The sequence below is a fragment of the Phoxinus phoxinus genome, assembly GCF_949152265.1.
Source record: "Phoxinus phoxinus genome assembly, chromosome: 14".
Taxonomy (NCBI): Eukaryota; Metazoa; Chordata; class Actinopteri; order Cypriniformes; family Leuciscidae; genus Phoxinus; species Phoxinus phoxinus.
Window position 1 is genome coordinate 24285610 of NC_136889.1, and position 19229 is coordinate 24304838.

At 38.9% G+C, this 19229-nt stretch overlaps 1 protein-coding gene across 1 annotated transcript; it reads right to left on the reverse strand.

The window, feature by feature from the left end:
• Positions 1 to 5415: 5415 nt before the first annotated feature.
• On the reverse strand, positions 5416 to 18596 carry ipmka (inositol polyphosphate multikinase a). Its single transcript, XM_079634509.1, has 6 exons — positions 18164 to 18596; positions 16028 to 16113; positions 14517 to 14613; positions 12636 to 12808; positions 10243 to 10324; positions 5416 to 6444 (listed from the first exon to the last, which is right to left on the reverse strand). Exons 1-6 carry the CDS (start codon positions 18372 to 18374, stop codon positions 5930 to 5932), a joined length of 1164 nt encoding a protein of 387 aa, XP_079490635.1. The 5' UTR covers positions 18375 to 18596; the 3' UTR covers positions 5416 to 5929.
• Between the last annotated feature and the right edge of the window lie 633 nt (positions 18597 to 19229).

The window sequence follows — 19229 nt, forward strand, 5'->3', positions numbered from 1 at the left end:
TTGGGGGACCCGAAGAACACCAGCAACTGGTCTGACTTCCACCATGAAGAAGACTTCTGAACAAAAATTTTGAGAGCTCTGACAGGGTAGAGCAAATTAAGTCTTTCTTTATCCGCTGTTACGTGAGGTGGAGCCTGCAGAACCAAAAGCCGTGCCACATAATGTGGCACTTTAGGAACATAGCCTGGCCTGGGATGCAATATAGCCTTAATATCGCCTGGAGCAAACTCCAAGCACCCATGAGATATAGAAAGCAGGGCTGGATGCGTGAGGGAGAACCACAGTGGATAGTGTGTCGTCTCTCGAGACGCGAACAGATCCACTTCCACTTGGCCGAACCTCTGACATATTGACTCCACCACCTCGGGGTCTGCTCCCTGATTCTGATCTCCTGAGATGCATGTTGATCTGAACCGACGCTCACCTTTTGCGCCTGTCTGTGGGCGGAAAAGCAGGTAGATGGCTGCGGCTGCCCACTGGGGGCAGACTTCTTGGATTTTGAGCGGCGAGGTAAATACTGCTTGAAGGCTGCAGATTTTTTTATAGCCTCCTGAAATCTGTCCACGACAGTGTTGATTGCGTCGCCGAACAGGCCAGAAGGCGCAATCGGGGCATCGAGGAAGAAAGCCCTGACTTTCTTCTTGATGCCCGATAGATTTAGCCATAAATGTCTCTCCGAGACCACCATAGCCGCCATGGAATGGCTGACAGTGCGGGCCGTTTCCTTGGTGACTCTGAGAGACAGGTCTGCAGCCTTACGCAACTCCACCATGTCACCTGGAGTTGGTCCCTCGCACTCATAAATATAATTTAGAAGGTCGGCCTGGTATGCTTGAAGTACTGCCATAGCAGCCCGACCCGCAGTCATATAATCCCTGCCCACCAGGGTTTGGGATACAAAAAGGCACCAGGGTTTTTAGGGACGCCACGTCTGGTAAAAGATCCATCTGCGGCCTCATCCCATAGCCACACTCTCTCGCCCCCACAATATTACTGTAGTCTGATACGGGGGGATTGGCCAGACAAGAAGAGTGTGGCTTTTCCCATGATTTACACAACTTGTAAATCTGGAAAAAAATACAAATCCTGGCAATGAGGTTGTTCTCTGTGCTGCAGGAAGCGCTCATCAAGTTTGCTTTTCACTTACGCTTCCTGCCTTTCAAGTGGCCAGCTGATATTTAATCTGTCCACGTCACGAGAAACAACCTCAACCAGGTCCTCATTTACGGGGACATGGAGTGGGGAGTCATCTCCAAAATCCCCGTCCTCGATGCTGAGCACATCCACTTCCTCGAAAGCAGACAGCTCAAACATCGGGATCTTTGCTCGTGAGGAAGAAGCCGCTGGGCGGGCTTCCGCATGAGGCGGTAGAACATCGGAACTGGCAGAGGATTCCTGAGGAAGTGCCTCAGTGTCAGGAACCCCTGTCAGATCCATTTGTGAACCCCATGTTGCCCGCACGAAGGAGATCGCGAGCTTGACCAGCCTCGTCAAAGATGGCCAAGCGGGAACACTCGGATCGGTAATTTCTCACAATCCTCACAAGCAGCTCCCTCGAGAGCTGCCTGAGCGTGCTGCGCTCCCAAACAATGCACACACAATTGGTGTGTGTCCCCACCCGTGATATAACGAGGGCAAAGATGCACACACCGGTTGTACTACTGACTCACCATGATAATATATGTATATATATATATATATATAATGTATAGTGCTTGCAAAATGATAGACAACATCAAATATGACACACACGACAGAGAGCATTTGCTGAAGAACAGAAAGCTAATGCTGTTGTGTGCCGGCGTCCCTTTGTAGCTTCCGTGTATACCGTCACACGTAACGTCATGACACAACACCAATCACGATTGGCTTAGTTTCATTCATGCCCAGGCCCGTCGCGACAAGGCAAGCAAACCAAGCAATTGCTTGGGGCCCCGAGCTGGCCTGGGGCCCCAAGACAACGACTGGTTAAGAATAAAATGCAACGACAAACTGCGTGAGCACCCCTTTGATAGTCAATGTAGTAAAGTGCAATGACACTGTTATCGGGATACCCCTCAAGAGGGCCCCTCTCGCTGACAGCAGCCAGCCAACCACGCGATCTCTGCGGCCGGCAAAATACAAAACCTCCTCGGTAGTCATAATGAAGCGGAATTATGCTTCAGGAAGCCAGAAAAGAAAAAGAAAAACAAGATAGTGGTAAGGGATAAATTACACTGGATAAAATAGCTCTACTTGTCTTGTACAAATGGTGTAATTTTGCAGCAGGTAGGCTAGCAAAAATATGTTTATGTTAGCTACCTGCCTGTCGGCAAATGCTGCTGGTAACGAACAGTTAGTGCAACTTTTTTTTTACTGTAATGTGTTTTTTAACGGGATAAGGAAGATGCAGATCTGTTCCAGAATCACTGTTTATCGTATTTAATGACATGACATATAGCTTGTAATAGGTTTTGATGAAAGTGGCATAGCATGCTATAGCCTACTAACTATTCCACCGAGATAATCTATTTATGGGGGTTAGGAAAACCACACAATAAATTCTGTGCATCAAACATTAGCTTGGGATGATTTTAAGCATTGGTAGTTGTGAAAGCAGCTGCATCCCTTCCCTTCTAATATCAAAATATGGAAATGCTAACATATCTTTTCGGTAACACTTTATAATAACCATCATTAATAGATGGTAAATTGTTAGTTATTTAATCTTTAGTTAATTGTCATTTAACAGTTAGCAAACAGTCTTTTTACCCATCTATAAACTGTATTTAACCAGAAAGAGGCAGAGGAACATGATTTTTTCATAGCTTATCTTAATGTGCTAGTGTCGTGTGATATACGGTAGTAACAGTTTACGCAAATATGACATTATTTTTATAAGTCACCAATGGACCTTGAACAGTTACTTTATTCTGTGTGGCAATTTTTACACTGTTACATTTTGAAGTACAGTATCAGGACAACCCACGTGTTTTACTGGTACTGTTTATTAACTATTTAACAAGGTATTATAGTCATCTGTCACAACTCTATAATAACCTTCCAGATAATGTTAGACAGTTTTGAAATTAAGTAATTTAGATGCAAAATGTTCCTGTTGTTGACATTTTTTTGTTTTATGATGCAATGAGTTTCAACATGCGTACACACAAAGGATAAACAATGTACGTAAATATATACTATATACTATACTATACTGATATACTAACATCCAATAGGGAGAATGTCTATAGTGTTTCAGTAAAATACGTCATACATATAATTGTTTACAAACATTTTGAAGAACTTGGAGAACTCTAATCAGATGGGTAAAAGATCAAAATGAATTATGATTATGGCATTGGTTTGATTCACAGAATAAATTATTTGAATGCGCATGTTTGAGCACTATGAGATAAAGCTTGTCATTTTAATAAAGAATCAATTCCAGTTTTAATTAGTTTCTCTCTTTTCCTCATATCCTCCATCTCGATCCGGCCATATATTGATTAACTTCATCACAAATCACACAAACGCTCCCAGCTTTATCAATGGACATACCAACACACAATACTGAAATAATAAAGCCCGTCCAGAATATGTGCAAGTAAAACTGTTCAAGCCTGCCCGTCTCATGTTCATCTCAACTAAACTCCCACAAGTGTCATAGACATAGATCCCAAAGCAAGAGCTCTCTCAGATCAACACAGAAAGCAATATAATAATCACAACATGTATGTCATGGAATGCTTTCGTTTCCACTGAATTTCTTACCTAGATCTGATGCCAATGGATGGAGTTTTGAGTTTTCTCCATATCCAGTCTTTCAATCTGTGTGGCCACACAGGAGCCACAGCGCCACCGAATGAAAATGTGGGGAACTACACAAAAACTGTAACACTGTCAGAAAATATAAATATCAAATTTATGTAGCCTATGACATGTATGATTTATTAATTCAGAGATGTGTGGAAAAAACATGAAATGCGTTCCACGTACACAAATGCCTTTCAAACACTTTGGACATGCTTTGAGATCAAAAGGTGAAAAAATGTATTCAAAAATATTGTCAGCTGCTAGAAAGTGAGATCTTAAGGCAATACATTTTTGTGTTTGTTTTAAACCTATTTAATGGATGCCTCAGAGCTGAGCGTTTCTGGGGGCATTTGCTGGGAAATTGCTTCTGAGGTTCCAATTATATTTCAAATTACACTCAAATTAGGAAAAATGAAAAATCCCTCCTTTTTAAATAAGAGCAGGAGGACAGAATGACACTGAGAAAACTGTAAATGAAGAACCGCAGCAGGACAGCAGCTCAATAACTGTGCTTATCCACATGATGCACTTCACTTCAGATACTCATTTATTTGTCTGTTTTAATCTATTTTTTAAAAACATTATAATTATTACGCCGCTAACATCTTTGTCTTGACTTGCTTGATCAACTGTAAGTATTAAAAAGCAATGTGGTGTTTTTGCATATCAGTACAAATAATGAGTTCATAAGAGAATTAAAATCATTGTTTGTTGGTCCTGTTTACTTGCACATAAGCAATCGGTTTATCATTGTTGCTTCATCTACATTAAAACTGCAAAGCATCTCAAGAAATAACACTCTAGGTCTGTCCAATCACAGAGCAGTTTGGGAGAAGTGTTGCTCATGTGAGAGACGGTTTATGGATAATAACAAACTTTTACGGGAGAGATGAAAACCCAGAGCAACCATTAGGGAAAACTATAAGTCAGTGAAGAATCACTGCAAAGAAAAATAGCTTTCTGCAAAGCTAAATTTGTCCACCATAATTTTTAAAGGATAAGAGAACAATCAAGTGTCGGTAGAATTTAGTATTAACGGTTAGTATTTTGAACAATTTACAAAGAGTTCTGAGATTTTGGACATAAGGGGTACAAAAGAAAAGAAAAAACCCAAATGAAAAGTAGCTTTAAAAGGGTAATAAAAAAATAATAAAAAAATGCTATTATAAAGAAACTCAATTGGATCTTATCAACAAATAATGTCAGCACCATAAAATCAGTATGTGTCTGATACTTCTTTACGGTTCACATCATTGTGAGTTCTTTTAATGTCACTTAAAGAGCAGAAGCTGCATGATTGCATGCAGGCATAACCTACCTTAAAGCTGAAATATTAATGACTGCTCATTGCTTATTCTGTTTTATTCAGCAATACTGAAAGAATGCCCATTTTCTCTGGTAACAAACCTTAGCTGTGATTTGAAGAAAAAAAAAAAACCCACACATTTTGCATTTTGTTGTATGATTTCAACTTTATATTAAAAGCATTTAACATGTTCTTGGGAGGCTTTCTTATTTTAAAACAATAAAAAAACTATATATATATTAAGATTCATTGTTTTTACAGATTCAAAATTATTTGTACATATCTGTAAAAAATTAAATAAATTTTTTTTTTTTAAAGGTACACCGACGTGGATTTTTTGGCAGTAAGAAAAGGTAAATATACAATAAAATCTAACTAGAATTTACTTTGGAATTAGAAGAGCATTTTTAGAATAAAAACATCAATAGTTGCATCAGAAGTATAGCGTCATCATCAGTAACTCACGTTGTGTGTTTTGATAAAATAATCATAATTTGTTTATTATGATTTTTTCCCCCCTGAGGTGTATCTATAATTTTAATAAATTATTTAGTTGTTGACAAACGTGACAGTTTTAAGTCAGTATACAGTATATTTTCAGTGTACGATAAAATCTAAAAATATGCCTCCAACTATACCCAAATTAATTTAAAACAACAGATAGAAATATCAGACCAGAGAGAGAGAGAGAGAGAGAGAGAGAGAGAGAGAGAGAGAGAGAGAGAGAGAGAGAGAGAGAGAGAGAGAGAGAGAGAGAGAGAGAGAGAGAGAGAGAGAGAGAGAGAGAGAGAGAGAGAGAGAGAGAGAGAGAGAGACTCTCTCAGGAGGTCAGATGTCAGTCTTTAGTATTTGTTCTAAAGTAGAGAGAAGGTTCCTCAGGCCGTACATGTATCCCTCATCTGGACTGTTGCTCGGAAATACATGAGCAAAATCGATCATCTTCACCTCCACTGCCTCCTCCTGTCCAAACTGTTTCTTATCCCCCATTCCAATTTCCGCATGTTCCTCTTCTACACTTCCTGCACACATTCTGTTAGCGTTGGTCTCACGGCAGTACGGATGACTGTGTGTTAAACTGCCCTGAACGCTCAGAGCCTCGTGGTGTTTGTTACATTTGCTCTGTGGCTCCCCCTGCTGATGTCCTGTTCCTGTCTCAGCTTGCGTGTGTTTCCATCCGTTGACTGTGTGAGGAGAGCCTTCATACACCAGCAGCAAAGAGCTGGCGTAGAAATGCAGCTGAGTTTGACCCTCAAACCAGCGGAGAATGCTTCGGATTTTAGAAATGATCAGGGAAACTGCATGCCTCTGTAAATCTTCACCATTATGGAAGAATCTAGTCAGGCCTGAGGAGAAAAAAAAAAATCATAGATTCATTTTTGAGTTTTGAGACTACATGATCACACACATTTTCCAGTCAAATTACATCAAATCACTGGGAGACAATTTTAGAGCTGAACATAATGTTATATCCCAGGACATATTTTCTTTTGATTTGTGTAAATGAGTTATAATAATAAGTGTTCTGAATCTGATACAGGATTTGAATTGTTATATTGTGGGGGTTTTTTCTGGGTGTTTTTCTCTCTCTCTTTCGCTCTCTCACTCTCTATCTTACAATGCTCCAAATGAACATCATTGGCTTTCCTCAGTAAGCACGTGGATTGGATCCTGAAAGAAGGAAGTGGGGATAAGAGTGGAGAGGAGCAAAGGACAAGGATGAGAGTCCTTTTTCCTCTACCCCAGACACCTCAGTGCAAGCATGTGAACGTCAGTCTGTTCCTTGTGAAAATTGTTGCATTGTTGTGAAATAAGGGGACATCCGCACACCGAGAGTCGTTTTCGATTATTCCCTGCCGGTCTTCCACTTCAGGGTATCATGAAGGGCTCTCACAAGACACTCGACACCAGCCATGAGGGTTGGTTCCCTTGCGGAATTTTGTTGAGGCATGGCAATGTCTCCCCAATATATCTCCATGGGTTCTGCGCACTGTAGAAATCGGGTAATCGGGCTGCAGTTCCGGGTCCGCCCACCGAAGTTCAACAGGGTGGTCTGGACTGCAGTAGACCCACAGCCCTGCTGGTAAACTCCCTGCTGGTAAAGGAGGCCATATAACATGTTCCTCCACCAGACAGGGAGTCGGGGTTCTACAGCCAGTACTTCATGTTTCCAAAGAAGGATGGAGGGTTGTGTCCAATATTAGATCTAATACATCTGAACTGGTCTCCTATTATCGTGATCCAAATCAGATCCGAGGACTGTTTGTCACGATAGACCTAAAAGACGCATACTTCCACGTCTCAATCCTTCCATCTCACAGGAAGTTCCTGCTTTCGGGGGCAAAGCATAACAATATCGGGTTCTTCCATTCGACCTAGCACTCTCCCCTCGCTGGCAGTTCGGCATCAGGATGTCGTCCTTGGCCATATTCAAGCTTGGGGTTGAGACTCGATACGAGAAAGAGCGTGTTGACACCCGCCCAGCGGACTACGTTCCTGGGGGTGGGGTGGGACTCAACGACGATGCTGGCACGAATGACTCCTGCATGTATCGAGTCCATCCTGGCCATGGTGACCAGGATAAAGCTAGGCTGTGCCATCACTGTGAAACAGTTTCAGAGATTGTTCCATTCTATATGATCAGGGTTACGCTTAGATGCCTTCGTTCCCTGTCCATATAGAAGAAACCTTGGTTCCTGTCCCAGGGCCCAGTGTGGGGAGGACCATGTCACCGAAAACCGTTTCCACATACGCATCCCTCACTGGCTGGGACGCGGTCATGGACGGTCGCTTTTCGAGAGATCTGTGGCAGGACTGGCACCATTCTTGGCATATAAATTGCCTGGAAATGCTGCCGGTCTTCAGGGCTCTGAGGAGCTTCCTCCAGACGTCAGGGGTCACCACGTTCTGATGCGACAATGACAATGTTTCGGTGGTCTCCTACTTGATTCATCAGGGGGGTCTGAGATTGCGCCCTCTATCCAGATTGGCGCATCAGATCCTTCTGTGGTCCCAGGGGAAACTGTTATCTTTCAGAGCAATGCACGTTCCGGGGGACCAGAATCCGAGAGCAGACATCCTGTCGAGGCAGGGGCTGAGGCCCGGGGAATGGAGACTTCACACCGAGGTGTGAAGTCGATATGCGAGAGGTTCTGCCCAGTGGATTTGTTAGCGTCTCGAGGGACGTCCCACTGTCCACTGTGGTTTTCCTCTCACCCACACAGCCCCACTGGGGTTGATGCCTATCAGGTGCGCAGCTAGCCTTCACCTTCGGTCATGAGGACTCATTCAACCAGAGGTGTCCTCCAACACCCCATGGTGTCCTCTAGAGCCCTCATTCAGGGGCCCCGATCCAAGAAGTGTGCGATGGGCCACCCCTCATACTTTTATCAGATTCTATAGCCTGGACATTCCTTTTACGCCAAGCCCTCTAGTGCTCTCGTCCTAAGTGTGCCTGTGCGCAGCTTCACACTGGGACAGGCAGGGCCTGTTGTGGCATAATGGGTACTCGTTCCCCAAAGTGTTGTATCGGCACATTTAGAGTTCCCTCGAAAGGGAACATCTCGGATTACGACTGTAACCCTTGTTCCCTGAGAAAGGAACAAGACACTGCGTCCCTTCGCCAAGCCTTCCCCTGCCTGGGAGCAACTTGCTCCATCACAGAAGCTAACGCGGTTGTGTGCTGGAGTCCCCTTTGTAGCTTCTGTGTATGCCATCACGTTACGTCATGACACAACGCTAATCAGAATTGGCTTAGTTTCATTCATGCTTCAGACGCGCTATGCTGGGGGCATTCCCCAAAGTGTCGTATCGACGCCATGTCTCGTTTCCTCTACTCAGGGAACAAGAGTTACAGCCGTTACCGGAGACATTTTGTTCTTCCCTTAGTAAGATTTTGTTTTTGTGTTTTGTTATTTTGGCCCTCTCCTTAAGCTTTTTGTTGTTTATCTGTATTTAAATAAATGTTTAAGTATTTATCTGCTGTGGTTATTAGTGCTGGCAAAATCAAGATCAAAGATGGCTGTAAAAATAAATCGGAATTGTTTATCCTTTTGACCTCCCAGACAGGCCACATCTGGTACATGTAGATTCAATGCTATTTGTATTGTCTTTCAGATATGGGCATTTTTTGTTTGTTTATTATGTTGTGTTGTGTACTACTTTGTACTTTTTGTTTTGTGCTGCCTATCTTGACCAGGACTCCCTGGTAGAAGAGGTATTGTATGTCAATGGGACCTTCCTGGTTAAAAAAGAAATAAATATATATATATATATATATATATATATATTAAAAAATGCATACCAGATGTGTGCCAGATCTGGGGCCTCATTTATAACTGTTGCGTACGCATAAAAAGAGGCGTACACTACTTCCGACGCATAAGTTGTGGTTTATAAAAAAAATCTTGACGGGAAAATTTGCACACCTGCGCGCAAACTCTGACCCATTCGAAGGAACATTTTGGAGACGAAGCAGTTTGGCGACACTGATGGTGAGCTGAGGTACTGACGGGAGATGGAGGAAAACTACTTTATATCTTCATTATAGACAGGTTTCTTGTATACAAACAATACTGGATGCGTGCACATTCAAGAGGCAAAACCGCTAACAGGTGTTATGCTGAGTTCCGCATTTTCAGCATCATTAATCCAGTCTTCAGTGTCACATGATCCTTCTAAAATTTTAATTTGATAAAAAAAAAATTATATTAAATTTGATATTTTTTTCAGGATTCTTTGATGAATAGAAAGTTCAAAAGAACATGATTTATTTGAAATATAATCTTTTGTAACATTATAAATGTCTTTACTGTAACTTTACTGTATCATTTTAATTAATCATTGATGAATAAACGTATTGATTTCTTACATTTTAATCCATCTTTTTGCAGTTAGTGTAGTTTACAGCACAACAGTTTCTCTGAATCTCTCTCTATATTAACACAGTATACTGTAATTAAAAAAACAACAATGAAATAGATAGATAGATAGATAGATAGATAGATAGATAGATAGATAGATAGATAGATAGATAGATAGATAGATAGATAGATAGATAGAGACAGACAGACAGACAGACAGACAGATCCATGTGCCTTAACATAAACAAAATAAAAGTAAAAAATAAATTATTGGAGTCAGACCATTTTTAATGGTGTCCTTTCCAAGACTGCGTCCATAGAACTGGTCAAGAGTAATGTAACCGTCTGAATTGATCTGGTACACCTGAGGTGAAAAGATGATAGAAAAGAAGATCAGAGGAGATCCATCAGAGACATTACAATAAAGAAAAATATGAAAATATGCTTCAAAAAATAGTGACCTGCCTTGCTGTCTAGACTTTAGTAAATGTACAAAATTAGACAAATGTAAATGCTGTCTACATAGGCATCGCACTAGGTTTTAGAACAGCACTGGAGAAACTCGCATGCATACAGACTTAAAACTGTGATGAGCCTCACTGGATGGATCCTTACAGCCCTCCACACTACAAAACAAATGAAACAGACTGAAATAACATGGAAAGCAAGAACAAGAGAGAGAGCGAAAAGGAAGGAGAGGGTGACAGCAGCTGGCAAATATTTCCCAGCCTGGAGACACTGAAACCAATTAGGTGCAAAGAAACAAGTACGCAGAAACCAGAGAGAAAGGATGATAAACTGAGGAGGGACTGGAGGAAGGAAAAACTGAACAGAGGAAACGAGATGGAGACTTCACACTTAATGGAACTCACAAAAAAAAAAAAAACAGTCAATAATAAACATTGCAATCTAAAATGCATTGCAGCAACAGCATCAATTCTACAATGGACTTGTTGACCTGACTCTTTTCCAGGGTCATTTTTCTGTCCTTGCAGTAAGAAGAATTTGGCACAGTCAGTCATACTGTATGGAGCTACCTGGTGTGACATAATTGGCAAAATGTAATTTTGCTTTTTATTTATCATGGTTGGTTTAAACCTTGCAACACCTACTGACTGTATATTATACCACACAATCTGATTGACCAGGCCAGGGTTTTTTCTAAATTGTTGATGCCAAGGAGCCCCAAATTTGATGATCCAAATATATAAAGGCAGCTATATAATATATTTTCATGCATAAAGACCCACTTATACTGTGTGAGAAACTTAACCAGTACCAGGTGTGCAACATAATTAGAAATCATGAAACAAAGAGCGGGAACAAAATAAACTGGAACAGAACACAGGAAAACAAGGTGATACAAACTTTTTGAAGGCTGTTTACATGACATCCGGTTTCAACTAAAAACTTTTTATGCACTTTGGCTATTCATTTGCATGACAAAGTGCAAGTTTTTGAAAACGATACCATTATTGTCTCTGTGACTACAAAAACGTCAATTTGTAAAAACGGTCATGCGCATGCGTATTACCAAAAGTCACTTGAAAGTCAAGCCTGCAAGGTTAGCAAAAAAATGCATAACACTGTGGTACAAAAGACAAGAGGCTGTTTGTTTGAATAGATGTCAATGGATGAGAGGCTTCACTATGCTGAATAAACTGCTTATCTGTGGAAATAGCTTATGAATTGACAACCCATCGGCTAATCTTCAACATGTTTGCTCTTATTAAACATTTGTTTTAAATTGAAGAGTTTACACTGAAAAAAAAAAATGCTGTTTTATAGGAGAAGTCATGGACAATTGTGCGACAGGTATGATTAAGTTCATGGCACTTCTCATTCATTTTTGGTGTTTGACTGTCGCCAATACGCTTTCTCCAATGGTAGAGCCACGGACCTTCATTTTTCCCAATAATAAGACCATCTCTGGTATTACGTGTTCAGTCTATAGGCACATAGTATTTCTTTACAAAGTGACATCGCAAACTACTGGCCTGGCAGCATAAAGCATTTTTAATTGGTTTTGTGGATCCACGTGAACAGGGACCATTTTGACAACATTGTCGTCTGTACAATGAAAAACATTTCCGTTTTTAGTATATTGTTGTCTTGTAAACGTTCCCTAATAGTCCATAAAACAGAACATAAACCTGACAGAAAAATTCAATAAAAGGTCGGTCACTAACAATCCATGCAGTCAATGAGCATGAAATGTCACAGTTTGTATCATGATAAATGCATCGGATCTTTAGACTCAATGATGGAATTAATGTGATCTCTTCTCATGTTCCCTTCTTCACAGTGCAGCACAATGAGGAGTAGAGAGCAAAAGCAGAGGAGTGTGTGTAACTGACCACTGGTTTCATCACAATCTTATCATCAAATGTCTTATCAGTATTCCTCAGAGGTAATTAACCGAGTGTCTGGATAAGCTCTGGATATCGATCATGCCTTAAGACAGCAGACAGGGATTTCTGTTCTGCAGCATTGAAGGCGAACCTAGAGCCCTCAGGTGATCTGAAGCTTAATATTGTGTTTATGAACTCTCACAGTTTGTAATAAGGAAATCAGATACGAAGGAGAGTATACGGAGATAAAACAACAAGGGAAAAGGAGATCCTGCATAATGAGTATAAGGAAAGTTAACAAATCACACACGCATGCTGTCTCACCCTCATTCCCAGTAACAGGAATCCGATCTCTTCCATCAGAGGATACTTGCTAATCTGCTCTTCGCGTTTTTCTAGTGACGCAAACGGGTCGTAACTTCTCTTCCCCATCTTTACATCCATGATGCAGGGCCGTAAGAACCTCTTCGTCACATCCTCCAGTTTCAGATACAGCTCTGAGATATGAGAGATAAAGAAGACACGGTTTTGTGCATTTGATGACAGAATGACAGCCGTTGTTTTAGTACATCTATTCTTATGGCTGGCAGACGAGTTTTCTGTTCAGTGTTCTACATTGTTGTTGTAAATTCTGCTGATTTGTCACCAAGATGGCTAACACAGTTTAAAAATGACAAATGACTTGTGATAGTCTTAAAACCATAATGTTAAACCAATATACATACACATGGGCCTACTGTTCAATACACAAAGTTCGATAAGATTATTTCATGTTTTTGAAGGAACCCAGGAAGCTAATGTTCTCATTAAGTTATGAAAACGTTATTTCTGAATGGTCCCTAAATGTAAAAACGAGAACATTGTGTTTTATATTTTTGCAAATATTATGAGAACATTGCTTTTGAAAGTAAAAATAAAAAATATGTTTGAATATACGTTACGTAAAAATATTTATTTATTTTACTTATTTTTATTTTTTTAAATAAGATTATTATATCATTTAAACTGCAGGCCCAACTAGAGTTGCCGAGTCGAGGAAAACCATTAAAACATGTATTCTTCTTCGGTGTCTCAATGGCTCACAACTGATTTCTACAATCACACTGAACACTGTACCTTTAAGTGATGTTTCAGAGGCCAAGCCTCCACGATCAGTGAATTATTTCTGACAAGTTCTTTTTCAGTGCTGTCAACTGACACAGTATTTATGGTGTCATCACTGGGATGGCCACTCACAAACACAAGTAGGCAGACAGAGAACAGCAGTGTAAAGTCCAATGATAAACTGAACACTCCTTTAATGTCCATAGACTACATACAGACTAAACAAACACACACACTGCAAAGCACATGTACTTTGGACACATGGCAACATGCATAATGATGATAAGAGCATTTTAATAAGCTTACAAAAAAAATGCCACTGCTGTGCTGGATGACACCCCATACCACATACCAAACCATCTATCAATTATTAACTTATTAGCAACCCTCTAAATTTGCCAAACATAGATAACACTCACTAGAGCTGACCTTCAAGCTTGACTGCTAAAGGAACCATTTTAATGGACAGGATTGCTGAGTTCAACCGTGTGACACAACACTTCATTAGTAATTTAAAGTCAACTTGAAATTGCATATGACCTTGCATTTGATCAATGTTCCTTGTGCATGATTCATCTGTGCATATTATTCCAAATAAAACAAATATTTGCCTTCATAATCTTATCAAAAAGTAACAACGTGCTCCACCCCTGTTCAATATACCCTTTTTTGTTCTTAAATACATACGATTATGGAAGTAAAATGGGCTGCAGATGTTATGTCATGTTAACATCCACATCTTGGTATGAAAACTTGGTTACACTTTATTTCGATAGTCCACTTTAGACATTCTACTAACTATAAGTAACTTTTCAACTACATGTCAACCAATTAGAGTATTAGTAGGCTGTACTGTCAGTAGACTGTTAGGTTAGGGTTAGGTGATAGGGTTCGGGTTAGGAGAATAAATTGCCAAGTTACTTACAGTCAATATAATGTCTGTTGGGGGACCAACAAAATAAAGTGTTAGCAAATATTAAGCAGACAGTCTACTAATACTCTAATGACAGTTAGTTCACATGTAGCTGCAAAGTTACTTATAGTTAGTAGAATGTCTAAAGTGGACTATCGAAATAAAGTGTTACCGAAAACTTATCTCACCATGTGGCGACTCCCGTGGTGCCCATGTGCCGTAGAACCTGGGAAGATGTTGTTGCAGGTCTAGTAGTCTTGTGTCTGTGCAGTCTTTGGCATACACCTGCAGGAAAACAATTGTGCCTTGTGACATGTGCCTTTACTCTGAAACCAGTAGTGTAACTATTGGTAAATTGGTAAGATTAGTTGGTAAGACTTTTTTATGTTTTTAAAAAATAAATTTATTTTGCCCACTAAGGCTGCATTAAAAAATACAGTAAAAACAGTAATATTGTGAAATATTATTACAACTTAAAATAACTATTTTATATTTATTTATATATATATATATATATATATATATATATATATATTTGTTTAATATTTGAAAATAATTTTCAGCATCATTACTTCAGTCTTCAGTGTCCTTCAGAAATCATTCTAATATGCTGATTTGCTTCTCAAGAAACCTTTCTTATTATTATCTATGTTGTGCTGCTTAACATTTATGAGGAAACTATAAAAAAAATTCAGGATTCTTTGATGAATAGAATATTTATTTAAAATAGATTTCCTTTGTAACATTATAAATGTTTTTATTGTCACTTTTGATCAATTAAACGCATCCTTGCTGAATAAAAGTAGGGCTGTCACATTTCCTCGATTAAAGTACTCGATTCCTCGATTGCAATTTACCTGTGTTGATTAACCGGCAAAGTACCGGAGATGGCACATTCCAAGGATGAGAATCCATGAAACGCATGATTAGACAGGTTTTATAAGGCTGCACAATGTATTTAAACCATTTAAAAATCATAATATAGCGTAGTGCTATTATAACTGCGACTTTAAAAAGTATAGCCTTATGTGCTGCGGGTTAGGAGTGAAGCGCCACGCTTTATTTACATGCATACAGGTTATGTGTTTCTCAGAGCTGCTTCGTTCACACTCACAGTAAATGCTGCTCAACACAAAACCAGTCTCTGCATGTGATGTTTGTTTGGGTTTCCAATAATGTGCATTTGGGAACGCATATTAAGACTGGTGTGCTTTGAGTTTCATATTGAAGTGTTGAACTGTTATCATTTACATGTGTGGAGCGCATCTCAGCAGCTTGGCTAACAGACAGTATGCTGTGAGTTTGGGTTGCTTATACCGTTCATCTAGCAATGCAACGTGCACCATTTCATTAGATTTGTAACGTAAGCCTACGGAGAATACATCAACATGTTTGTTTCTATGCGAATTGTTGTTCGTCGATTTTTATTACAAAAAAATAAATAAAAATCCAATTGTCGAAATAATCGACCGATTACTTGATTACCTTCTTAGTGACAACCCTAAATAAAAGTATTAATATATATATATATATTTTTTTACAGTATTTATTTTAATGGAGTGAAAGGTGTTACTGTATTGTGCTTGGCTGTCAGGAGTTTTTTTCTAGTATTCAGGGTGTTATTTTGGTTTAGGTTTGTCCCTCTGACATTATTTGCATGCAACTGTCGCTGCCGTATTGTACAGTGGATTTAAATTACCTGTGTGTAGAAGTGCATCTCCCGTGGGCCTCTCGGAGGAGGTTGTAGCTGCTTCAGAATTGTTCCATCAGGATGCTGCAGAACACCTGTGCAATTATAGTGAACCAAACACTGAAAACCTGTCGGCACTTTATCATCATGACAACGTGTGACTATTTTGAGTGTGAATGCTTTTATGGCAGCCGGGAAAACATCTGAAGGAAAACTTAGGAGAGAATAAAGCCACATAAATGACACTATAAGAATTAGCCATATTAAGTAGTGCCAACAAACTCAGGATTTAATAAATAGGGTACCTAAATGGGTGACAGGAAGTTGCAGCTGATAAGTGATTTTTTTTTTCTTTATGCTTTGAAGCATGTAACTATGGTTGGGTATCAAAAATCAATTCCAATTCTAAAATCAGATACTTAACATTAGGCATCAGATACTTGTAATGAAATTCAAATTTCGATTCTGCTTACCGATTCCTGTGTGCAAATTTAAAAGTGATTTCAAACCTTTTTCAAGCGCAAGAAGACGCAGAAGAGAACTCAATTCAGCACTTGCTCCGTGCGCGCACATCCAAAGCAAGTGCATAGAGCTGACTGTCATAGTGCGTGATACCGAATTGAGTTCTCGTACACGTCTTATTGCACTTGTAAGCACAAATACAACAACATAATGTCAAAATATCCTTGTAAACGCAGTCGGTTTAGTCCTAAGTGCACGTAAACATTTGAGAAAGAAAACGCATGTGTAACAGTTGGGACTACCAAAAAGTTTCGGCGGAAACAGCTATTTTCGGTTTCGGGCCGAAATGGTTTTGGACTGAGTGACCAAAATAATTATATTATCTAATGCTGCATTCATTTTATTAAAATACAATAAAAAACGTAATATTCTGAAATATGTAATACAATTTAAAATAACTGTTTTCTATTTTAATATATTTGAAAATTTTATTTATTCCAGTCATGGCAAGACCAATTTTTCAGCATCATTACTCCAGTCTTCAGTGTCACATGACCACACATAATTATTATATGTTGATTTGGTGCTCAAGATTCAAGAAACATATCTTATTGTTCAAAACAGTTGTGCTGATTAAATTAAATTTGGGTGGAAACCTAATAAAATAAAATAAAAATCTGGATTCTTTGATAAATATTACTTTCAAAAGAACCGCATTTATTTAGAATACAATTATTTTGTAATACAAATATATATTTTTAATCAAAAGTTATCCTTTGATAATAATGGTAGGTGATACAGAATAGTAATTTTGGGGTGAACTATTCCTTTAACACAAGAAAAGACAAAGTGCTGACCACTGGCAATCTGACAATCCATCAGATAACAGCTCAAATCTCATTCACTCAGAAAATCCCCATGACAGAGCCACAAATGACACATAAGAGTTAGGCTACTGCAACAGAGGAAATGATGTCATCTGACTATTGGTAGATAGAAGGTAATTGTTTCTTTTCATAGAAATCACCATGACATATGTTAAACAAATGTGACAACAATCCTGTGACCCTTTAATAAACTATAATTAGTTATCTAATACTTTTAACACATATTACTCAACCAACCCTGTTAGGAAAACCTGTGCAAAGTCCTCCACAGGTCACAAGTAAATTTACTCTGAGAAAAAGAAAAAAACAAATATTTAAAGAAACATGTAGGATTCCTGTTGGAATTTAATAGTTTATAGCAACAGTCCTACAAGATCCTTATAAACAAACAATTATCAATAGGATAAAATGTCCTATATACCATTAGGAAAATAATTTAAAGAAAATGTATAGATCAATCTGCGGTTTCCTTTATTATTCCAACATTATTCCACAAAATACTCTTTTTAGAAAGAAAGGAATTACAATTGATCCAGTAGAATGCCATTTGATTATTATAGGATTGGTTTATAAAACTATAAAATTGGTTTGATAGTCATGTAAAAACTTTTTGATAATGAGTGTTCATAATCAAATCCAAACAGTATGATGAAATCCAAGTCCAAATATCAAACAAATTAACTAGACTCTGATATTCACATTCCTTCATTAATCCATAAAACCTAAAAAAAACAAAAACATTACACATAACTTACAGCATTAATAATAACTTTACAGAAGTTAAGAATAAACTGACCAGTGTTATTGATCCCGCATTTATGGCCGGCCACCTGATGAGAAAAGGGCACGCATCCATCCAGCAGCACCTGCTTTACTGACCCTTTCTTTTTATTGTCTTTTTCCAGCGTTCGAGCTGATGAGTCCATGATTTCACCATCTGACACGTTCAGCGTGAACTTATCCAAGTTGAACGGAAACTGGAAAAACTTCTGTAAATGATTTTCCATAACTGACAGTTATTATATTAATTTAAACTCAAAATGTCTCTTTCATCTGAACAGATAGGCGTCTGGAGCCCCGAATGTTTTCGTTCATTCACTCGTCTTTAGTTTGTATCTACACTACCAGAGCGCGACGCCTCGTTCGGGTTGTTGAATGAGTCGTGACGCGAGCACGCAGTCCACCAATCAAAGTTGGCGTACTCACAGGTTGCGTTCTGGTTCAAGCATACTGTCTATGGGTTCAAGTGAATGGGACGTGACGTCGGCACGCAGTCCACCAATCAAAGTCGGCGTTCTCACAGGTTGCGTTCTAGCGTCCCGTCCGCGCTATTTTTAATTTTTAGAAAAGTAATTGTTTCTAATTTTGAATCCGCTAATGGATTTAACTAAATTCACAATTCACAAAGACGAAATCCGCAATCTAAAGAGGGGATTTAAAATAACGCAATGACTATCAATTGCTTTTTGTCGTTGAAGAATTGCATTTTATTCAAGTGATACACTAGTGAAATCTAAAAATGTTTAATTTTTAAAAATCTCACAAAACCAGTCTCAGAAAGTCAGTTTGACGTTGTTTATTAAACATCAAACTTATGCAGTGTACTTTTCTGAGAGAGAGAGAGAGAGAGAGAGAGAGAGAGAGAGAGAGTGAGAGAGAGTGAGAGTGAGAGAATTTCACAGAAAATGTTCATCAAAACATGATCTTGCTTAATGTAACATTTTCTCTTCTGCTAGAAATATATCTAGTCTTTCCACGAGCAGAGGCAAATATAGCCTTCCAAATTAGATTTTTAAATGACATAAAACAGTACCTATCAAATTCAGTGACATCTGATTCAAAAATAGAGAGATTAGACGAGA

Excerpts from the sequence above, each read along its gene's own strand:
- ipmka (XM_079634509.1), bottom strand. The coding sequence starts at position 18,374 with ATGGAAAATCATTTACAGAAGTTTTTCCAGTTTCCGTTCAACTTGGAT. Across the intron at positions 16,114-18,163 it reads ATGCGGGATCAATAACACTG|GTGTTCTGCAGCATCCTGAT; the intron begins GTCAGTTTATTC and ends ATAATTGCACAG. Across the intron at positions 6,445-10,242 it reads AAAGGACACCATTAAAAATG|GCCTGACTAGATTCTTCCAT; the intron begins GTCTGACTCCAA and ends TTTTCTCCTCAG.